Source organism: Nipponia nippon, unplaced genomic scaffold, assembly GCF_047370975.1.
Source record: "Nipponia nippon isolate SJK-2023a ecotype South Korea unplaced genomic scaffold, ASM4737097v1 scaffold_3, whole genome shotgun sequence".
NCBI lineage: Eukaryota > Metazoa > Chordata > Aves > Pelecaniformes > Threskiornithidae > Nipponia > Nipponia nippon.
The window spans coordinates 39,257,620-39,277,642 of NW_028262347.1; the positions used below are offsets into that span (position 1 = coordinate 39,257,620).

Sequence of the window (20,023 nt, forward strand, 5' to 3'; positions counted from 1 at the left end):
CACTGACTTAATTAAAAGATTGTTTACAATGTGATAGGCTAACTCTGTTTTTCACATAGTTTTTCCCAGTGTTCCAGGACTGAACAAACCGTGGAAGGTGTATTGTGAATGGTGTACCCGACTAGAAAGGGGATGAAACAGGACGCTTAATGGGCTTTCTCTTATTTCGATGCTTAGGTGTAACTAACCCCACAACACGCATGAAGCCATCTGTGACTTTGACAGTCAGAGGATGCATCATTTATGATGAAGTAAGAACTCCTGCAAGCCCTGTGAAAAGATAATTGATATCAACTTCAGTTTTTCTTATCTAGCTTGAATGTGAAAAAGCTTCTTGCCCCTTCCCCTCCTTAGACTAACTAGAAAAGTATCTTTTTCTTGACCATTCCTAAAACGTTTAAGGCATCTCACAAAGAACACTAATATTATCACAGCGTTTGTTATTCTGATGCTTTCAATGTGCATGCGCTGCTTGTGAAAATGATGGGAGAATACTGAGAGTAATCAGAAAACAGCATTTATGCACCTGGCAGCCAAGGGGAAGGGACACGGGGAGTGCCTGTGGACATCTGGGAGGATACTGAGGGAGGCAAAGCCGCCTTTCTGCTGCAGTGAAGGGAACGGATTAGGTGGGTGTGGGCGGGAGAAGGTATGATTGTTTTCTCTGCCTCACAGGAGGGGTTAGGGAAATTGTTTATTTCTTTGTACCAGTACAGGAAATGTCTTTGTTTATGCATGTGTCTGTGGCACTGGAAGAGGCAAAGTCTTTCTCTCTGGCAGCAGGGATGGATTTTTTTTTTTTTTTGCTTAGGCATAGGAAAAAAGGAGATTTATTTTTCTGTCTTTTTCTGTGATGAAAGGAGATGAAGGGCGATCTGTCTACATAGCTACCAGCTGTTTCAAAAAGGAAAATATGCGTGGTCTGTACAGACTTCAAAAAGGGTTGAGCGTAGGTAGGAGAGTTCATTCCAACGCTGTCCCAAGCTGAGCAAATGTTCAGATATCTATTTTTGGCTCTAATGACGCTCAAACTGACAAACCAGGAATTCAAAGCATTGTACTCCACAAAGCACGTTGTATAGTTTGGAAAACAAGGCGAGCAAGGCCCCCCCCCCCGCACTCTCATTTCCCTCATTCTAGCTTGAGGCACTCGTCACTCCAGGGCAATCCCAAAAGCTCTTTTCCCTCACTGCTATTTTTTAAGTTTTCATCCCATTACACGTTTCAGGTTATTTACCCTTCCTCCCACGGTGCCATCTTTGTCCTTCCAGTCTGACACAAACGACCCCGGTGCCTGAGGAGGGGTTGGTGATCCCCCGACTTCAACCCCCCCCGCCCCCGACTCCCACACACTCCCATTTCCCCGCCGCCATCGCCCCCCTTCCCGCCGCACACACCGGCGCTGCCGGGGCGAGGGGCCGGGCGGCCGGCCTGCCGCTGCCCGGCCCCGGCTGGGGGGGCGACGGGGCGAGGCGCAGGCTGCCCGCCGCCGGCCAAGATGGCTGTGACCCCGGGGGGTGACCAACGGCCGCCAGGCGGCCGTTGGGCGGGCGGCGCACGGGAGGCGGCCGTTGGGCGGGCGTGGGGGGGCCGGGGCGCGCTCCCCACCCGGCGCTGAGGGAAGGTGCGGGTGCCCGGGGGGAGCGGCGGGCCGCGCCGCCGCCGCGGAGCGGAGCGGGAGGGGAGGGAAGAGGCGGCGGGGAGGGACGGAGGGAGGGGAGGCGGCCGACGGGGCGGGGACTGCCCCTCCAGTGCGCTGTGTGTCCCTGTTCCGCGGGGCGAGGAGGAGGGCCCTGTCCGGCCGCCTTCTGCTGCCCCCCTCCTCCGTGCGAGGGGACCGGGGCGACCGGGGCGGGGGCGGGGGAGGTGATGAGCTTGGGCCGGGGGCTGCGGCGGCGGCGCGGCTGCTGCTGCTGCTGCTGCTGCTACTGCGGCGGGAGGCGACGGCGGGCCGTTGGAGGGTCTGTCCGGCCGGCCCGGGGCCAGGGGGATGCAGCGGAGGACGTGTCTGGGTCTGGGTGTAGCTGATCGGAGAAGAGAGGCAGCCGCCGACCGGAGAGGCCGAGGAGCAGCGGAGGAGAGCCACCCTGACATGCCTTTTCCTCTCCCTCCTCTCCAGCGGCCATGTTAACCAGAAAACCCTCAGCTAGCGCCGCCGCTGGTGCTGCCTACCCAGCCGGTAAGGAGAGGGCCGCCGCGATCGCCACCGCGCCGGGCTGCGGGCCCCCCGCGCCGCCCCTGCCGCGGTGGGCCAGGCCGCGCCGGGCCGGGCCGGGCCGTGCGGCGCCGGGCGGGGGCCGTGGGGGGGGGGGGGGCGCTTGGCCGCCCCGCGGCTGCCCCCGCAGCTGCCGCCGCAGCGGGGCCGTGCGTGTCGGAACAATGATCCACCCTCCCCCCGGCAACCGAGCCCCGGGGGCCGGCGAGGGGCTGCGCGTTCGGCTCCGGCGTGCTGTTGTGGCGAGTTCGCCTCAGGGAAGGGGGGGGGGGGGGGGGAAAAACCAGAAATCACTTAGAAGAACGACCCAGGTAAAACTGGGGATCGCTGCGTCTGCCGGAGCGGCCGGGTTTGACAGGGGGCAGCGGTGCCCGTCTCCTCTTCCCGCTGCAGACTTGTGAACTCCTGGCGGGTCCCCGGCGGCGCCGGGATTTGGCCGGGCCAGACGGCTCGGGAGGGGTCGGGCGGACGTCCAGCCCCGAGGCGTGTGCGGGGCAGAGCCGGCTTGCTCTCCCGGTTAGGCGCCTGCCGGTGGCGGGTTAATCTCGGATGAAAGGTTTAGCCGGGCGAGCGCGGCCCGCCCGCGCTATTAGCCGGATCGGTGCGTGTGTGCGCCGCGGCGGTGATTAGCTTTTAATGGCTTCTGCCTAAAGCAAGACGGGCGGCGGTGCCGGCGGAGCGCCGGGGCCGCGGGCCGCCGCCGCCGCCCCGACGGCCACGCTGCCCGAGGGGCCGCCGCTGCCCTCCGCGCTCACCCCTCTGCTCTCCGCAGGCAGGGCAGGGGACAGCGGCCGCCCGCTGCAGTCTTCCCCGGGCACCGGAGCCGGGGTCTCCCGGGCAGGAGCTGGGACCGGCCCGCCGTCGCCCCTCGCATTGCCGCCGCTCAGGGCCAGCAACGTCTCCCACACGGTGAGCCCGGGCACGGGGCGGGGGGCCGGGGCGGGGGGGGGTGGGAAGGGGCGTCCGGCCCCGCGGGCTTGCCGCGCCGCCGCCGCTCTCCTTTCGCCGGGTGTCCTCCGCGGCGGGACCGAGCCCTCACGGGCACCCCGGGGCGGGAAAGGGCAGGGGCCCCGCCGCCGCGGGCGCCCCGTCCCGCCTAACGAGGTGGTTTGGTGCTTAAGCCAAGTGCATTTAATTTCTGCAGACTCCGATCAAATGTGCATGTTTGTTGTGAGACTGGAACCCTGTGACTGCACTGAGAAGCAGCTTTCTCACTCCCTCCCCCCCCCCAGCCCCCCTTCAGTCTGGTTTTGTGTCTCATTTTCAGTGACAAATTCGATCTTCCACACTCGCACAGAGGAGCTGTTCTGGTAAATGCATTTTTTGAGGTGACATTATTTTGGCAATGAGGTTAGTCACTGTGATTAAAGGGTCGCATGAACTGTGGTGAAAAATGAAGGCTCTTCTCCCCTTACATGTCTGATTAGCTTAGGCCGATAGCTGTCTTCCCTAGAAATAGCTGTCACTGTGCTTGGGGACAATGATTGGATGAATCTGACTATTGCTGCAGTAGTTTACCTAAAGAAATAAGCACTGATGGCATGAAAAGGATGTTATTTTCCGGTTCTGCGATATCTCACATTATCTCCCACTCCTAGTTAATCTACTAGGAATGAAACTTCCCAAGTATGCCACTATATATGGATGAGAGAGGGTGTATCTGTCCTGAAGGCATGACAGAGTAGGGAGAGGAGTCTATATGCTGTCGTGTTAACACTAAATATCTGAAATGTTTATTGCATACATTTCCTTTTAAATTATGAAGGATTTCATACTGACCCTGAAAGGCATTGATGGCATACTTTTTTTAGAATTAATGAGTTCTTCATGGATGCTCACATACTATCTTTGTAAACATATGGCAGAGCTTTAAATGGTAATGTGATTATGGGCTAGTGGAAGGTGAAACTGCATTTAGATATTAGTGTTTCAGTGACTTTCTATGTAGCTTCAGGGGTAAAAGCATCTTATTCAAATCCATTTACAGAAAGAATTGGCTTAAATTAAAAAAAAATCGGCATATGTAGGATGTTCTCAAAAGGAATGACGAATATTCTGCAAATTCAAGGTGGAGCTGCATACTTGAGATCAACATCATTGTATATTTACGTAGCTGGGGTATATATCTGAATTGTTCATTAGTATCAAAGGCCAATTTCTTCACATTCATATACCAGTTAAGTGCTGGTTGATTTTAGAGTTGGGGCAGCAGCTTAATTTTTTTATAAAAACTGAAAAGAAGGGACGTAGTACAAACAGCCTGGACACCCATCATGAAACTGCACATACAGATGGGCCCATAAATAACAGGGGCCCACATGTAACAGAGCCCAAGCTTAATTTAGGATTTGTGAAAGTGCAGTGGTCCAGCTATATATCTGGGACTACTTACTAATTTTGGCAGTACAGAACTTTGGTATTTTTATGCATAGATTTATATGTATGTGTGTGTGTATTATATATAGTGCCTGTGCATATATACATATATATATATATATAAAGATTAAGTCTTTATGAAAGCATGCAAGGGGTGTTCAAGCGTTACGTTTCTGCGTTTCAAGTATTTTTATACATATATCGTTGCGTATGTACACATATGTTTATATATAGCATATATGCTTGTGTATATATATATACATAGAGATGAAATACTTATGGAAGCACACGGGGGTGATCAAGCATTATATTGCTGTGTTTTGCATCCCTCTAGATTCTGACTTGCAAACTCTGCCTTTCCTTTGTGATACAGAGCCTACTCTACAGTATTTATTTAGCCTTGGGTACCATTACAGAAATACCTCAGACTGCCTTTCTGAATTTCGTAGGTGGTTATTTTGTGGTTGGCTAACATAACTATTTGCGGTAAGGATCAGATGTGACATCAGAATGCTGGATTTTAACCTAAAAAAAAAAAAAAAGGGCTATCTATCTGTTGTGTGATCTTCCTATAAACTTCAGGCCCACTGACCTCAGCTGATGGTGACTGATTGAAACCATTGGTTTTGCATCCCACTACTTTCTCCAGTCAGACCTATTTAAAATGGAACATTTCAGTTTTCTTAAACAATTTTCTTTTTTTTTTTGTTCATTTGCTTATTCTGTTTTCATCACTGTTGTATTTATGTGACTTCTATAATAGCTAAAAATTGAGAGTATTTCTGTTTGTGTTTCAAACTTTCAGAAGGTATAGTTTGCTTCAGTGGTTGAACTTTCCGGTGGCTGGACATAAGCATGTGCATTGTATATAGTTGTGAAGAGAGACTGAAGATAGTTTTTTGTTTAAGCTAAAAAGTTTTTCTTTTCATTCAGACAAAGAAGAAATCCACTACCTGTCATATTTCTTGCAGCAGTGAGTTGTGTGATCTAGCCTCTAGTGAAACTGTTGTCTCCTACTTTCAAGTGAAGTTTCATTCTTTGGTAGAATATAATAGCACAAGAGAGCACGGGTAGAAGGGGGGAAGATGCTGTTTTACACAGGCTTCATATAACAGGGCAGAGGTTTTGGCTGCAGCCTCTGCAATCACAGCAACCTTTGTTGCTAAGTAGGCTGTTGTGTATTGTACCAGGGAAAGTTTTTGTTTATTTAAAAAAAAAAAAATTGTGGCTTCATCCTAGGCTTATTTCTGTCTGCTTCCATTCCTGACTATCTTTTTGGCTCATGGTGGAAAGCATGTATTTATTTCCATCCCCTTGTCCTCTTCATTTTCCTCTCCAAACTCATTGCTTTCTCTTTTGAAGCCTTAAGTTCTTGCCTTGATGGTTGGAACCTTTTTCTATTCACTCTTTCCTCTTTCATTATGGTGTTCGTACATCCACTTGACATGCTGCAGTAGAGATCATCCTGCTTGCCTGCTGCTCTGCTCGTGTAAGTCCCCACCCATCTGTGAGTCCCTCTCCCAGACTCTTGTCTCTGACTTCTGCCTACCTCCATCTCTGTTCTTTCTTATTTGGCACGTATCCCTGCATTCTGCACTCTTCCTGTTTCTCTTGCAGTAAAGCAGTCTTAATCTTTTTCTCCTCCTGTCTAGTACTGTAACAACAACCCATTTACAGTGCATGATTCAGTGCCCTCCCTCTTCAAGCCCTTTCTGAGCTTTCCCTACAGCAAGCCTGTTTTCTTTTGCCACCAGGGATGAATGTCTATTCATATACTTTTGCATCAGTCATTCAGTCTTAATCTTAAAAATTTTAAATTTAAAAATATTTAAAAATTAATTTACATTATAATGGTACGGAGATTCCTGGACTCTATTAACATGAGGATCTGGTGGGTCACATGCTGCAGATTTTTATTGTGGGCAGCTGCTTTAAAGCAGGTAAAAACAAGAAAATACCTTCCTATTGTGGTGTTTCCATGTAATAAATTGCCACAGAAGTGCTGTCAGGTTTGAGTGGAAATAACGATACAGTCATGACCTGGACTTTGCTATATCTAGATTTCTTTGGATGTTTCTCCTTCTTCTACATAAAACTTGTGTCTAGGGGGAATATGAAGCTGTCTTAACTTTTAATGGGGGGGCTCTGAAATTTGGGCTCCAAGTTGGGGACTGTGCTATGGGGACCGCAGTACACATCTCTCATATGCGTACACTTCAGCTTACTTGAAGCGTTCAGTTTAGTGTGCATTGACTGTCCTTTTTGGTTTCAACACGCGTAATACATGTGGAGTGTCCCAGAAGTATTCAGACTCACTGCACCTGCATAGGCCTGATGGGAAGAAAAAAATTTATGAATCAGTACCGTTCTTGAGGCATAGCTCTGTCTGTGAAAATATTTGCTATATAAAGTCAAAGTTAACTTTTCAAAAAAGAAGCTTATAGGGACCAGATATGTCAGCAGCAGAAAATCTAAATGATGTGTTTTTTCTACGGCTCTTGTTGAGCTACAAGCTCTTTAGGACAAGGGCTTAGTCCTTTTTGGTGTATAAAACCCATACTCAAAACCATTATGATAATCCTGCATTATTGTTATCATACTAATTAGCAGCTATTTTTAGTTCTCAACAGAGGAATGCTGTTGAATTCACTTATCAAGGAAAAAAAGGCCTTTTGTACATTTGCTCAGTCTGTAGTCAACAAAATAGACAGTGAAGCGTGCTACACCTGATACCGTATGCCTCTAGCATGTTAGACACAGTAGGGCTGAAACTGGCATGCCCAGAAATGCTGTAAAGAAAGGGGTATATAGCGTAACATTTATTCTTTAATTAAGTTACTACTTTGCAGCACTATTTCTCCCTTGTCCTCATCTATGCAAAGTAATAGCAGATAAAGACATCTTATTCCTGTGCAGTATTTCAGCAGGCCGTCATGATTGCTCTATTATAAAGATTCATTTTATAAACCTTTTTAGATTCTGATTGACAGCAAAATCTTTTTTTCTGGGGTTTTGCTCAAAATAAAATGATAATATATAGCTGAAGCATGTGTCTGTCTTGGATAGTTTTATAGGGTGCTAATATCACACCAAGTGACTTTTACAAAGATGGGATATGATATAACTACATAATGTCCTGATGCTTTTAGAAGATAAAGTTGGGAAGAGGTATATGCTCCTGTGGTGTTCGATCCTGTAGTCATAGTCTTGCAGAAGGTCTTGAAACAGTCGGTTGCATTGGCTGAGTGTTACCGCAAAGGAATTGTCAATTGGTTTGACTTCTTGTTAGGAGGGTGGACTCAGTTTTATGCTAATTCTATGTTGTTACAGGTCTGTAGTCTAAGTATAGCAAGTTACTATTCTACTTGTGTCCCTAAACCCATTTGTGAAAACAAAACAAAAAACCAAACCCCAAACACTCCCACACCCCAAGAAAAAGTGGAGGTTTTAATTGTTTTGTCTGGTGTCTCTACTTCAAAGGTTAGGTGAATGTTTTCGGCATAGCCATCAGCTTCCATAAACTGAGCAAACGAAAGTTAAAGCAAAATCCTAGCGGCGATTTTGAAGTTACAAAAAACTACTGAGAGAGGAGAAAAAAACCATTGTAACATTTGCTGGTTTGTGCTTGATGTTGCCAGAAGATTCAGGAAGATTAATTCTTTGAGTTCAGGCTTACCTGTTATTTCAATATGTTTTATGGAGAAAGGTCTACATCAGTAAGGTTTTGAAGACGTGCGCACTATAAAAATATGTAAATCTTAGAAGGTGTAGATGAGTCTGAGCACAGGCAGTAAAATATATAATAAGTAAGCTGCATAAGTGCATGCAGGTTGTCAGCTGTGTAGGTTGTTGGTTCTGGAATTTACAGGCCCATCTGCAGAAGCAAAAGTGAGATGGGTTATAAACCTCTTAGCCTTATGCTTTTGGATGAAAGGCTGATGGAGCTTCTGTGTACCGGGAACAGTTCGGTACTGCGCTAAGAAGGCTGTAGTCCTTTGTAGCTTCCCAAGCCCATTAGTTGTGGTTCAGGGAATTTACAGCGTCACTGGTGAAGCCTGTGGAGCTTGTCAGCAGTGCAAGCCTGAACTTGACAGCAATCTCAGACACCCAGTAGCCAGAAGTAGATAGGCAGAGCAAAGGGCTGGTGAGAATCCAACCCTCATCCAGGTTGGAAATACAAGAAGAGGTGGTGACTCTTGAGCAGGCAGTACTCTGAGATGGGGAGAATCCATTTTTTTGTATTGAAAAGAAAACGAACCACATTTGTGGTTGTGATGTGTCTGATAGCTCTGAAACTCCTGTTGGGGTTTTTGAAAGCAAAGTGCGCTCTCTTCTCCCAAGCTTTTGGAATAGAGCCTGTGCTAATTTGGTGTCTTTTCTTCCACAAAGGAAACCAGTGCTACTGTCTACATCTGCATTTGCATTCCCAAGCAGCAGCTGACTGAAACTGGCAAAACCGGTCACTTTGGATTTGGGGTGAAGCTGGGATAATGCTGGTGATTTCATTCTGCTGCTTGGAAAAAAAAAAGCCAACTTGTGAGCAGCAAGAGAAACCATGAGGCTGCCTGAAGGTGCGGGAAGCAGAGCTACGTAGTTTACACTTCAGAATGTGTTTGCAAACATGCTTTTAGGAAAGGAAAGGAAAGGAAAGGAAAGGAAAGGAAAGGAAAGGAAAGGAAAGGAAAGGAAAGGAAAGGAAAGGAAAGGAAAGGAAAGGAAAGGAAAGGAAAGGAAAGGAAAGGAAAGGAAAGGAAAGGAAAGGAAAGGAAAGGAAAGGAAAGGAAAGGAAAGGAAAGGAAAGGAAAGGAAAGGAAAGGAAAGGAAAGGAGAGGAAAGGAGAGGAAAGGAGAGGAAAGGAAAGGAAGGGAAGGGAAAGGAAAGGAAAGGAAAGGAAAGGAAAGGAAAGGAAAGGAAAGGAAAGGAAAGGAAAGGAAAGGAAAGGAAAGGAAAGGAAAGGAAAGGAAAGGAAAGGAAAGGAAAGGAAAGGAAAGGAAAGGAAAGGAAAGGAAAGGAAAGGAAAGGAAAGGAAAGGAAAGGAAAGGAAAGGAAAGGAAAGGAAAGGAAAGGAAAGGAAAGGAAAGGAAAGGAAAGGAAAGGAAAGGAAAGGAAAGGAAAGGAAAGGAAAGGAAAGGAAAAGGAAAGGAAAAGGAAAGGAAAAGGAAAGGAAAAGGAAAGGAAAGGAAAAAGGAAAGTTAAGTTCCTATTGAGAGTGGATAAATGTTTGGTTTTTTCCCAAGCCCTGATACAAAGCAAATAACTGAAGTTTGAAGAATTCCCTGGTACATTTATTGAAACAAGCAGTGCTTAGGAAGGGCAGAACATAGTTAACTCTGAAAACAGGTGACTCAAGTGAAAAAAAAATTAATTCAAGATGTGAATTGTGGCAATGAGTACTTGGGTTAAGAAATTCTTAAAGATGGTTTTCTCCCCTATGCTCTTTCTTCCTCATTGTGCTTTAGTATTGTCTACTCCTGGTTTGTCCAGATATGTTCTGCTTTGTTGTTCAACCAGTACTGCAGAAAAAAAGTTTGTAGCTGGAATTTCCTAGCTTGAGTACTTGTAGTCTGTACAGTTACTCTGCTGCTTCACTGTGCATTTCTCGCTTATGCAGTTTTGCAATACTGCATGTGGTGAACCTCTGACACGTCTTACTAACTAAATCCGGTTCTTCTGAGATGCATCATGTAGCAGCTCTTGGGGCTGAATTTTCTTTTTTTCAGTAACTACTGTTTACATAGAGGATCAGGACACCCTTCAGGAAACTGCTACTGCAGTGTGCTTCAGACTTGACCTGAAGGAATTCCCTGTAGGCCTGACAGGCTCCTTAAATTCCCTTGATGATTTAATTCCTGGTGCTTCTGAGACATCAAACTAGGCAGGGAATTAATGTCGATATCCTGTATATCCTCATTGTGCTTAAATGTTACAAACATCTTTGCTCTGAATTGCAGTTGTGTGGTAACGCTTTCTGAGATTGATCAAATTTGGTAGTGTGAGCCCAAATTGCTCTGCAAATAAACATACACAGTCAAACTGCAATGATGAAATAAAATGGACCAGTTATTCAACGTGACTCAAAATGGAATCAGAAGAGCAGTGAACTCAACAGAACCAATCCCCGAGAGCTCTTGTTCTTACATTGTGTGAGTTTCAGAGCTGCAAATTTCAAAATGTTATCCAAAGGTGAAGCTGGTGTCCACCTGGCTGCTCCTTGGGAACAAGTTACTGAATTTACAAAAAAGTGCTTCTGCCATATCAGACTGATACCTTAACAGAAGCTCAAAGTATGCTAGAGTCTGTGCTGCATGTCCTGGTTTTCTCATTAGGAAGCGCTTCTGTGGTTGCAGCACAGATTTCATTGCCTCATATCACAGCACACAATTGTCATTTTCTGATTTCATTTCAGCAACCTTAAGTGAACAGCGAATGTGTTTTCCTTAGCTGCCTAGAAAAAATAAGGTTCAGATTAAAAGTGCTCTCAACCCTGGCTCAATCATCTGTCTGACAGTATCGGTGAACTTTTGGTTAGTAATTTGGCATACATATTAAGACTGGTGAATCAGCTGGAGAGACAGCAGGGGAATTCTTCCCACGTTTGTATAAGACCAGGCAGAAGACAAACTAATTATCCTCTACTTTAGAGCAAATGAGGAATTCTAAGGACAGCTATTTTAGTGGCAAGTAGATGCTTGTAAATTTCTCATTTCTCCTTAAAAATAACACGTTTTGAGCAATAGTTGTTTTCACACCCCAGTACTTCCAGAGTTTCTTTGCCTGAAAATGCTGAATGCTGCTGTTTATTCCCTTGTGAAAACTGTCAAGAACAAATGCAATTTCTAAAATCAACTAATGCTTTTTTCCATTAGTTTAAAATAAAGTTACTTGTATTTTCTTCAAGGCAAAGATTTTCTTTCCACTCAAGTCTGCATCAGGCCCCAAACCTCATCTTGGTTAAAAGTTATTATGAGACTGGTTTGGGAAAGTGCTAAAGGGTATGTTTATGCTTCATTGATCTGAATGCTGTGCTGAATAGTGACTGTCTCAATTGCAAGCAGTGAATGGCATCTCTTGAACTTCAGAAACGTGCAGGTTCTTTTCCTCTTTGTGCATGTCACAGCACGTTCCTTATTGCTTAAAGTTGGATCTGGAGCTTTTGATATACAGCAAATTTAGGAACAAATTAAAATCTTGTTTTGTGAACAGGTGACTGGGAGAGCCTTAGTCATGTAAGTTCTAGCAGGCATTATATATTGATCTCCAGCATCAATAAAACTGCTACTATGTTCTGTAAAGTCTAATTTAATGTCCCTCAAGCATACTTCTTGATGTTACAGGACTGTTGCCTTGAAGATTCCTTGGAGGAATTGTTAGCTTATCATGGTAACACATCTTTGATTGCCTTGTTGCAAACATTGTAGAGAGTCATAAAAGTGGCATTTGAGAAATAAGGATCTGGAAAATTTAATAGCATCTAGCAGTATCACAGTATATGTGCTGTATTTTTTAGATTATCTGCGGACAGCTGACTTCTAAGAAAATACTTAGTTTTGAGGTGATTTAGGCAGGACGGCAGGTTGCAGAACGAATGATGAAGCATAGAGTTCATGCCTTTCTCGTTAACTGGGTATGTATTTATTTTCAATTTTAGGTTGGAGGCAGTAAGCACACAATGAATGAGCACCTCCATGTTGGTAGCCATGGACAAATCCAGGTTCAGCAGCTGTTCGAAGATAATAGTAACAAGAGGACGGTTCTGACGACACAGCCAAATGGACTTACAACGCTAGGCAAATCTGGATTGCCAGTGGTTCAGGACAGACAGTCAGAGAGTGCTCACAGACGACAAGGGAGCTCCAGCTCTTTAAAATCTACTGATGGAACTGGGAAGGTGAAAACCTCCGTTATGACACCAGAGCAGGCAATGAAGCAATACATGCAAAAATTAACAGCTTTTGAGCATCATGAGATTTTTAGCTACCCTGAAATATACTTTTTGGGTCCAAATGCAAAGAAGCGGCAAGGTGTGACTGGTGGTTCAAACAACTGCGGGTATGATGATGACCAAGGGTCTTACATACAAGTACCCCATGATCATATTGCGTACAGGTATGAAGTCCTGAAAGTTATAGGGAAAGGAAGCTTTGGGCAGGTGGTGAAGGCCTATGATCACAAGATGCATCAGCATGTGGCGCTAAAAATGGTGAGAAATGAAAAACGTTTCCACCGCCAAGCTGCGGAAGAAATTAAGATCCTGGAGCATCTCCGCAAACAAGATAAGGATAACAACATGAATGTTATTCACATGTTGGAAAACTTCACTTTCCGCAGCCATATCTGCATGACATTTGAATTGCTGAGCATGAACCTGTATGAATTAATAAAGAAAAACAAGTTTCAGGGCTTTAGCCTGCCTTTGGTCCGCAAGTTTGCCCACTCAATTTTACAGTGCTTGGATGCTTTGCACAAAAACAGAATCATTCACTGTGACCTTAAACCCGAGAACATTCTGTTGAAGCAACAGGGTAGAAGTGGTATTAAAGTGATTGATTTTGGCTCAAGTTGTTACGAGCATCAGCGTGTCTACACTTACATTCAGTCACGTTTTTACCGTGCACCTGAAGTCATCCTCGGCGCTCGTTATGGGATGCCCATAGATATGTGGAGCTTGGGCTGTATTCTAGCAGAGCTTCTCACCGGTTATCCACTTTTACCTGGAGAAGATGAAGGAGACCAGCTGGCTTGTATGATTGAGCTATTGGGCATGCCTTCTCCAAAACTCTTAGATTCATCCAAGCGAGCCAAAAACTTTGTGAGCTCTAAGGGTTATCCCCGCTATTGCAGCATCACAACCTTGTCTGACGGCTCTGTGATACTTAATGGTGGACGCTCTCGGAGGGGAAAACTACGTGGCCCACCAGAGAGCAGAGAATGGGGTAATGCATTAAAGGGATGTGATGATCCCCTGTTCCTTGACTTCTTAAAACAGTGTTTAGAATGGGATCCTGCTATCCGTATGACACCCAGCCAGGCTTTGCGGCATCCCTGGCTAAGGAGACGGCTGCCGAAGCCTCCGACTGGGGAAAAGGCCTCGGTGAAGAGAATTACAGAGAGCACTGGTGCTATAACGTCGATTTCCAAGTTACCTCCAACTTCAAGCTCAGCTTCAAAACTGAGGACTAATTTGGTGCAGATGACAGACGCCAATGGGAATATTCAGCAAAGAACAGTGTTGCCAAAACTCGTTAGCTGAGTTTGAAAAACCCAATGCTGTTAATATGAGAGATACAATGTGGCTGAGCCTTATTTGTATGAAAAAGTAGCTCAGATATACATTTTTATTTGCTCAATAACTTTATTCATTTGTATCTTTCAGCACTCATTTTAAATGTAAGAAATGTTGATTTTGTTTTTATAAAAACACGGGGACAATGCTTTAAGTTTTTATACTTATTTTTTAAAATGTTTGTCTTCTACAGTACAATTAGCCTTACTGTAACTAGTGTGACACAGTAATAAACATCAGTGGCAGGCCACTGGTTACAACATGACTGTCATGCATTGCAGCGTGGTGTCAAAGGTATTAACCTTTCTCTTCCATGGTTCATATTAGGTTTCACCTGGGGTAAATTTGTAAGACTCTACCTTTTGGATTTTACGAGTATGGGTCTTGATTCTGCCAACACTCACACCTATGTCTGACTGGACTCCAGGGAGAACACTCAAAGAAATACAGTTAAACACCTGTAAACTTGTAATTTGAAGTGGAGCCACAGCATGTTACATTGTCATTTTCTGTATGGTAGCCCAGAGAAAGTAGTGGTATCACTAATGATACAGTCACTTCCTATGGAATGCTTTCTCTATTCAAAAGTAATGTTTTTTCATTAAAATGAGCATTTAAATATAATGCAAAAAAATAAGAACTTCCAGGACTAAAATGACTCTCTTACCTTGCGTGCCGTGTGATAGAGTGAGAGGAATGGGCAGTCGCAGGAAGAATGAATATGGAAGTATGTCTGTTCCTCTAAATCTGAAAGTGACTGATGAGTTGATAAAGCAAAATGTTCTGGACTTCATTTCAGGCATATAACATTGAGCATTCACACTGGGCTTCTCCCCCCCCGTTTTCTTTTCTCTCCTAATGTGCAGCTTGGTCTCCCTAGAGACATAGACAGAAGTGCTCATTCTCTCAGTTTTAAACTATAACTTCCAGACTGTTATGCTACATGGATTTCACAGATTGCTTTTATTTCTTCTGACAATGTTTGTCTGAGCGACTGTGACCTCTCTGGTGCATTTACACTTCAGATCAAATCTGCATGTAGGGGCAAATGCTATGTTACTACATTGCTTTCTGTAGAAAAGTACTTCACCTTGGACAGCATAACTGTAGATGGAAAGATCCTCAGTGGAAAGCTTTTCAGTGGGCAGACACCATCCTCGATACTTTCTAATAGGGAAGAATTATCAAAGGAAAGTTAAATGGTTGGAATTTGATTTGGCATTTGTAGCTGAAAATTAACTTTGAAGGAACAGTTAGAAATTCGTGTAGATTTGTTCGCGCGTGTGTGTGCTAATGCTTGGTTTTCCTTTTTTGCTTTTAACTGCATTCGTGGAAGAAAGATGGTCTTCACTGAAGAATCATATCTAGACTCATGAGAGAAATATTCACGTGTTGTAGCATGTTTTCAACAGGAACAGTTTGAAATCTAAGATCAGTATTTCATCACGTACAATGGCTGTGGTCTGCATTGGATGTATAAAACATAGGAAAAGGGAATTTTAAACAAAGTAGAACATAATCTAGAAGGGTTTATGGATGTTAGAACAAGACATACTAGAATGGATTGCATTAAACCTCAATAACTTTACTATAAGCAACATTTATATGCACAGATTTTACTGAGTTACTTGTACAAATTATGAAAAATACTTAAAGCATGGTCCCCTGAGAGGCCAAGAAAGTTTCCGGTTAAGTTCTCCTTCATATTCATTACTTTACCACTTACAGCTTAATTTTTTTTGTTTGGTCGGTTGGTTTATTTTTAATTTAATGTAAGACTGGGGGAGGGAAATAGATGCAAAAAGACAGAATTCTCAGGAAACATATCGCTTAACTTCTTGCCAAAAAGTCAACACCTAAAGAAGCTCCAAAAATAATTTCTGAGTAGAGGATGGTATTTGTTGATTGATAACTGTAAAAATTAGAGCATCAATCAACCATTTTTCTTACTTTTTTTTAAAAAAAAAAGTCGTTTCCTGCCTCTAGTCAAATTAAATTATTTAGTGTTAAATGTTCACAACTTTATACAATATGTGTAAGTGCAATATGTAAACATGTATGAAATCATGTTAAAAATGAAATATAGTAATACAGCTAAGAAAAGTGGCTTTTGGAATATGAATATCCAGTAAGTTATGGTCAGTAAATTCTAAGTCTGGAAAAGAGATATATTAATTTTCATATAAAATTAACTGACTCTCATGACTGTGGGAATCCAATACTGTGTATTTTCCTACAGTAACTGGGAATCTTTACTTCTTCCACCGCCTGCTTGGCTTTACCACTCCTTTCTACCTTAATTCCTCCCGCGAAAGTTAAGAAATAGGGATGCTTGTGTTAGGGGCGGAAGAAGAATCACCCCCCTTAATATATTTTAAAGGGAACATTGATACATGTTCCTGCCTTTCATGGCAATTTAAGGTGAAGACATTCATAATGTTCATGGGTCATCGATGGGCTAAAACCACTAAATTTTCTTTTTCATGTAACCAGTTCTTAATGCCAATAATGCATTTATGATCCACCTTCATAAATGCTACCGGAAACTTTAAGGCCAAAATATAGTGTGCAGAGTTATTTTTTTAACCCAGATACAGTGCAACTTCCTCTATACTAAAGGAGCTGCTACATCAAGGTTTTTAAGTGATGTAGCTGCTTTTTATTGTAGCTTATTTATACCTGTAAAAAAGGGGGGGGGGGGGGAGAAGGACGTTGCCTCTTGCTTTGATGTGATTTTCTTCTAAGGGCTCTGATAATTAGGCTGATAGAAGTTGGCTTGGAAACAGTGCTTAGTCTCACATGCTACCATTGTCTGGGGATGTCTGAGCTATTTTCAGATTTAGTAATAGCACAGTGTTGTCTTGTCTTTGGTTGCAGTCTCACTTGGCTCAGTTTCTTGCACCACTGGAGTGTTCATTACCACTTAAGTGTATTGGAACAACAGAGTGATGCAAGATGTGTAGATGAACAATAGATTGTGCCCTTGGTGTTAACAATGTGCCTTTTGTTACAAATGCCGGTTGTAGGGCATGCATCTTGGCCTCTTTAACCCTTTGAATACTGGATAGTAGGGATGAAATCTATTTTTAAATGCTATACCTGTCTTAAAACATCCTGTAGATGATCGAGGCCTTAATAGAAACAATAAGGCAATCACACTGCTAGGGTGGAGAGGACACTCTGTTCTTGTAGTACGTCTTGTTAAGGGGTTAAAGATGGCCCTTCCTCATTGGTTGTACTTCAACATCAAATTGATTTTTTTTTTAATAAATTTTTGTTATGGTGACACTAGACAGAAATCAACTGTATTTGTAAAAATTTACCTCAAACTCTTTAGTTTTATAGTGTGATTTAATCCCAGGGCATTTGGTATGAACCAAAGTGCATTCCTTTTATATGTGCCTGGCTCTTATAAAGGTGGCCAGGGATTTTTACAATTTGGGTGCAAGGCACTTCAGCCACTTTTAACTTGGTGGGTGATTTGGAGTTATAAATGACTTCATGGGAATGTTGAAAACACTTTAGACATAAGTAGCATCGGGCAATATTAGAATCTTTAGGAAAGGGTGTGCATTATTGAATGCTCTCCATTTTTTAGTATTTTTTTTCCATCGATAATAATTGTGATAAGTACAAAAAGAACTCTTTTTCCAGTCAGCAAAGATTAGAATATTGCCCAGTTTAATGCTATGGTAGCATTTAAATAAAATAACGTTTGTGAATTATTGTTTCTAGGGGCTTGTACATCTCTGCTACAAATTGTAATTACTCAGTTCAACTGCTACAATTACGTCTAAGCAGTAGCTTGGGTTTTTATTGGGCAACGACTTAGACACGTGACTGTAATATGCTGCAACTGTGTGTACTGAAAACGTGAAAAACGACTGAATGTGGACTGTGTATATATGTATGTATAATTTTCTGTGAGATGCTGCTGTTGCCACTTAACATTAAAGATGTTGTAGTGGGTTTTAATCCTAGTGGCCAGTTTTATGATACTGTATGTATTGTACAGCTGATGACAGGAGTTAAGACTGTTCTAGTGAATATTTGTTACATTTTATTGTTGTGGCCAGAGATCATTTCAGAATAAAATTTTATGTCCTACTTTACTTCTCTCCACTGTAGTTTGGGTTTTTTTCTGGTCGTAAAGAGAGCCCTTGGAGTGCTGGCACTTTTACAGGTGGAAAGGCCTTCTAGCCTGCTGAGGTCGATGCCAGCAGTGCCTTTGTCCCCCAGCATGCTTACTGGTGTCTTTATATAGTAATTACCCATTGCTGGAGGATGACTCTGCTGCTGCTTTATGTGTCTTCACAGCCTTGAACATTGCCCAAAGGCTGCTTTTGCCCTGAGGTTCCTGAAGTTCTTCTCAGGACTTAGGAAGTAATATATTTTTTATTTTTCCTTTCCCCATACTCGAGAGAAAATGTATTTGGCGGGAATTTTGCCTGCATGGGTGTTTTAATTTTTGTTTAGCTGCCTTTTAAAGATTTTTTAAAAATAACAATAGATCTGATTTTACAAGAAATATTGATTGAGAAAGGTGTGGTGTATATTCTTAAAACTGCTTTAAAAAAGCCCAGGTTTCTGCACTGATTTTTGAGTCAGACTGACTTCTCAGAACTTGTCAGGCTTCGTAAAGTCCCAGGATAACGAGAACAAACTACACAAAGCTGGTAGGCTAGGCTGAGCTAAACTCTGTTCACGTATACATCCAGAGGAATTTCACTGTTTAGCGCAGAACTGTCTTGTGAGTAAGTGGCCACATTTCTCTTCTTGGTAAGGTCAGTGTACAGCCAGAGCAGTTTCACTGAAAAGCTTTCTGATTCAGGTGAACTCAGGCTGAAATCAAGGGATTTTAACTGCTCTTTAGTGCCTCCTGTTCAACATAATTGGGAGATTCCAGAGTACAAAACCCATCAAGATTAAATATAGAAAAACCCAGTTTACAGCCCCGAAGAGCAGCAAGCCAAAAATTACATCTTTGTGGATGAAAACCTATTTGTTAATTAATGTGTTCTTCTGAGGACAAAGGCCTTTTTAGTTATTTTAGCTTTTTTATTGGATTTCTTTTCCTTCTAATCAATCTCTCACCCTCTCCTCCAGCCATCTATCCCTCTTGCCAACTCTTATACACTTCTGCCACATCTGGTTTTTCATTTGAAGGAGGGTAGGGGCCTTCTTGCCTGATTTTAGTTGTCTGGAAGTTGGGTTTTGGCCTGTGCCGTTTGCTGAGACTCCCAGTAGCTGGTGGGGAAGCCTGCATTGCCCCCTGCCAGCACCGCTCCCTCCCTGCTCTCCGACAGAGAGCCCAGGTCCCTCTCTAACATGGGGCCCTCGCAATCCCACCCTGGGTGATGGTCTGTAGGTGCTGTTACCTACTCAGTGCTTCATTTTGTGAAGACATTGTGGCTTCCTTTGGATGTCGGCTGTGCATCTCTTGGGGTTTTTTACAGCAAACCAAGGAAAGAATGTGAGAAGTGTATTTATGATCAGGTACCGTGTTCTTCACTTCTAGGTGCTGCTACTTTTCTTAAAAATCCTATTTTGTCCCATTTTTTTAAGATCTCCTTGTTGAAAGATCCAGCATGAATCTTACTCTTCATTAGACTGTGAGAAATTAAAAAGCAAGTAAATATTAAGGGAAGTATCTGTATAGGGCTGTCTACGGTCAGGAGCTGGTGTTTAGAGAGAAAAAAGATACCTGTAGGATGAATAGGGCCAAATTTGAGGTAAGCATGATCTTTCCTGGCTCATTGAAGGTTCAATAATAACATCGAGATCGGATTGAGATTGGGAAAGTCTTAAATGCATGTCAGTATCTGAAAACCATTGGTAATCTATTATTTCAGTGGAAAAATATCTTTCTTTGAGAGCTTGTCATTTTAAACTCTATGCTAATAATTAAAGGATAAAGGTCTTTTCTGTAGCTAGAACTTTAAAAATATTATTATATATTTCTTTAAAAAAATGTGTTTGTAATGCTATTATACTGCTAGCATAGTCTCATGTTTCAATGTTCCTGAGAGGAAGAACATTCCTTGTCTTTGCCTTGAGTACACGATACTAGACGTCTCCCACCCATCAGATACACTACGGGAGAGTAAAAGTGGCATTGATGGAACTGGTTTCTGTTCCGTCACAGAAAC

General features: G+C 43.4%; 1 protein-coding gene across 2 annotated transcripts; it reads left to right on the forward strand.

Annotated features, from left to right (window-relative positions):
- The first annotated feature begins 1,796 nt into the window (after positions 1-1,796).
- On the forward strand, positions 1,797-17,986 carry DYRK2 (dual specificity tyrosine phosphorylation regulated kinase 2). Of its 2 annotated transcripts, XM_087767458.1 has the most exons (3): positions 1,797-2,179; positions 2,988-3,124; positions 12,240-17,986. In XM_087767458.1, the coding sequence occupies exons 1-3, from the start codon at positions 2,125-2,127 to the stop codon at positions 13,839-13,841; spliced, it is 1,794 nt and encodes a 597-aa protein (XP_087623584.1). In that variant the 5' UTR covers positions 1,797-2,124; the 3' UTR covers positions 13,842-17,986. The 2 variants fall into 2 exon arrangements, with proteins under 2 accessions (XP_087623584.1, XP_087623585.1); XM_087767459.1 differs by lacking the exon at positions 2,988-3,124.
- Positions 17,987-20,023: the final 2,037 nt, after the last annotated feature.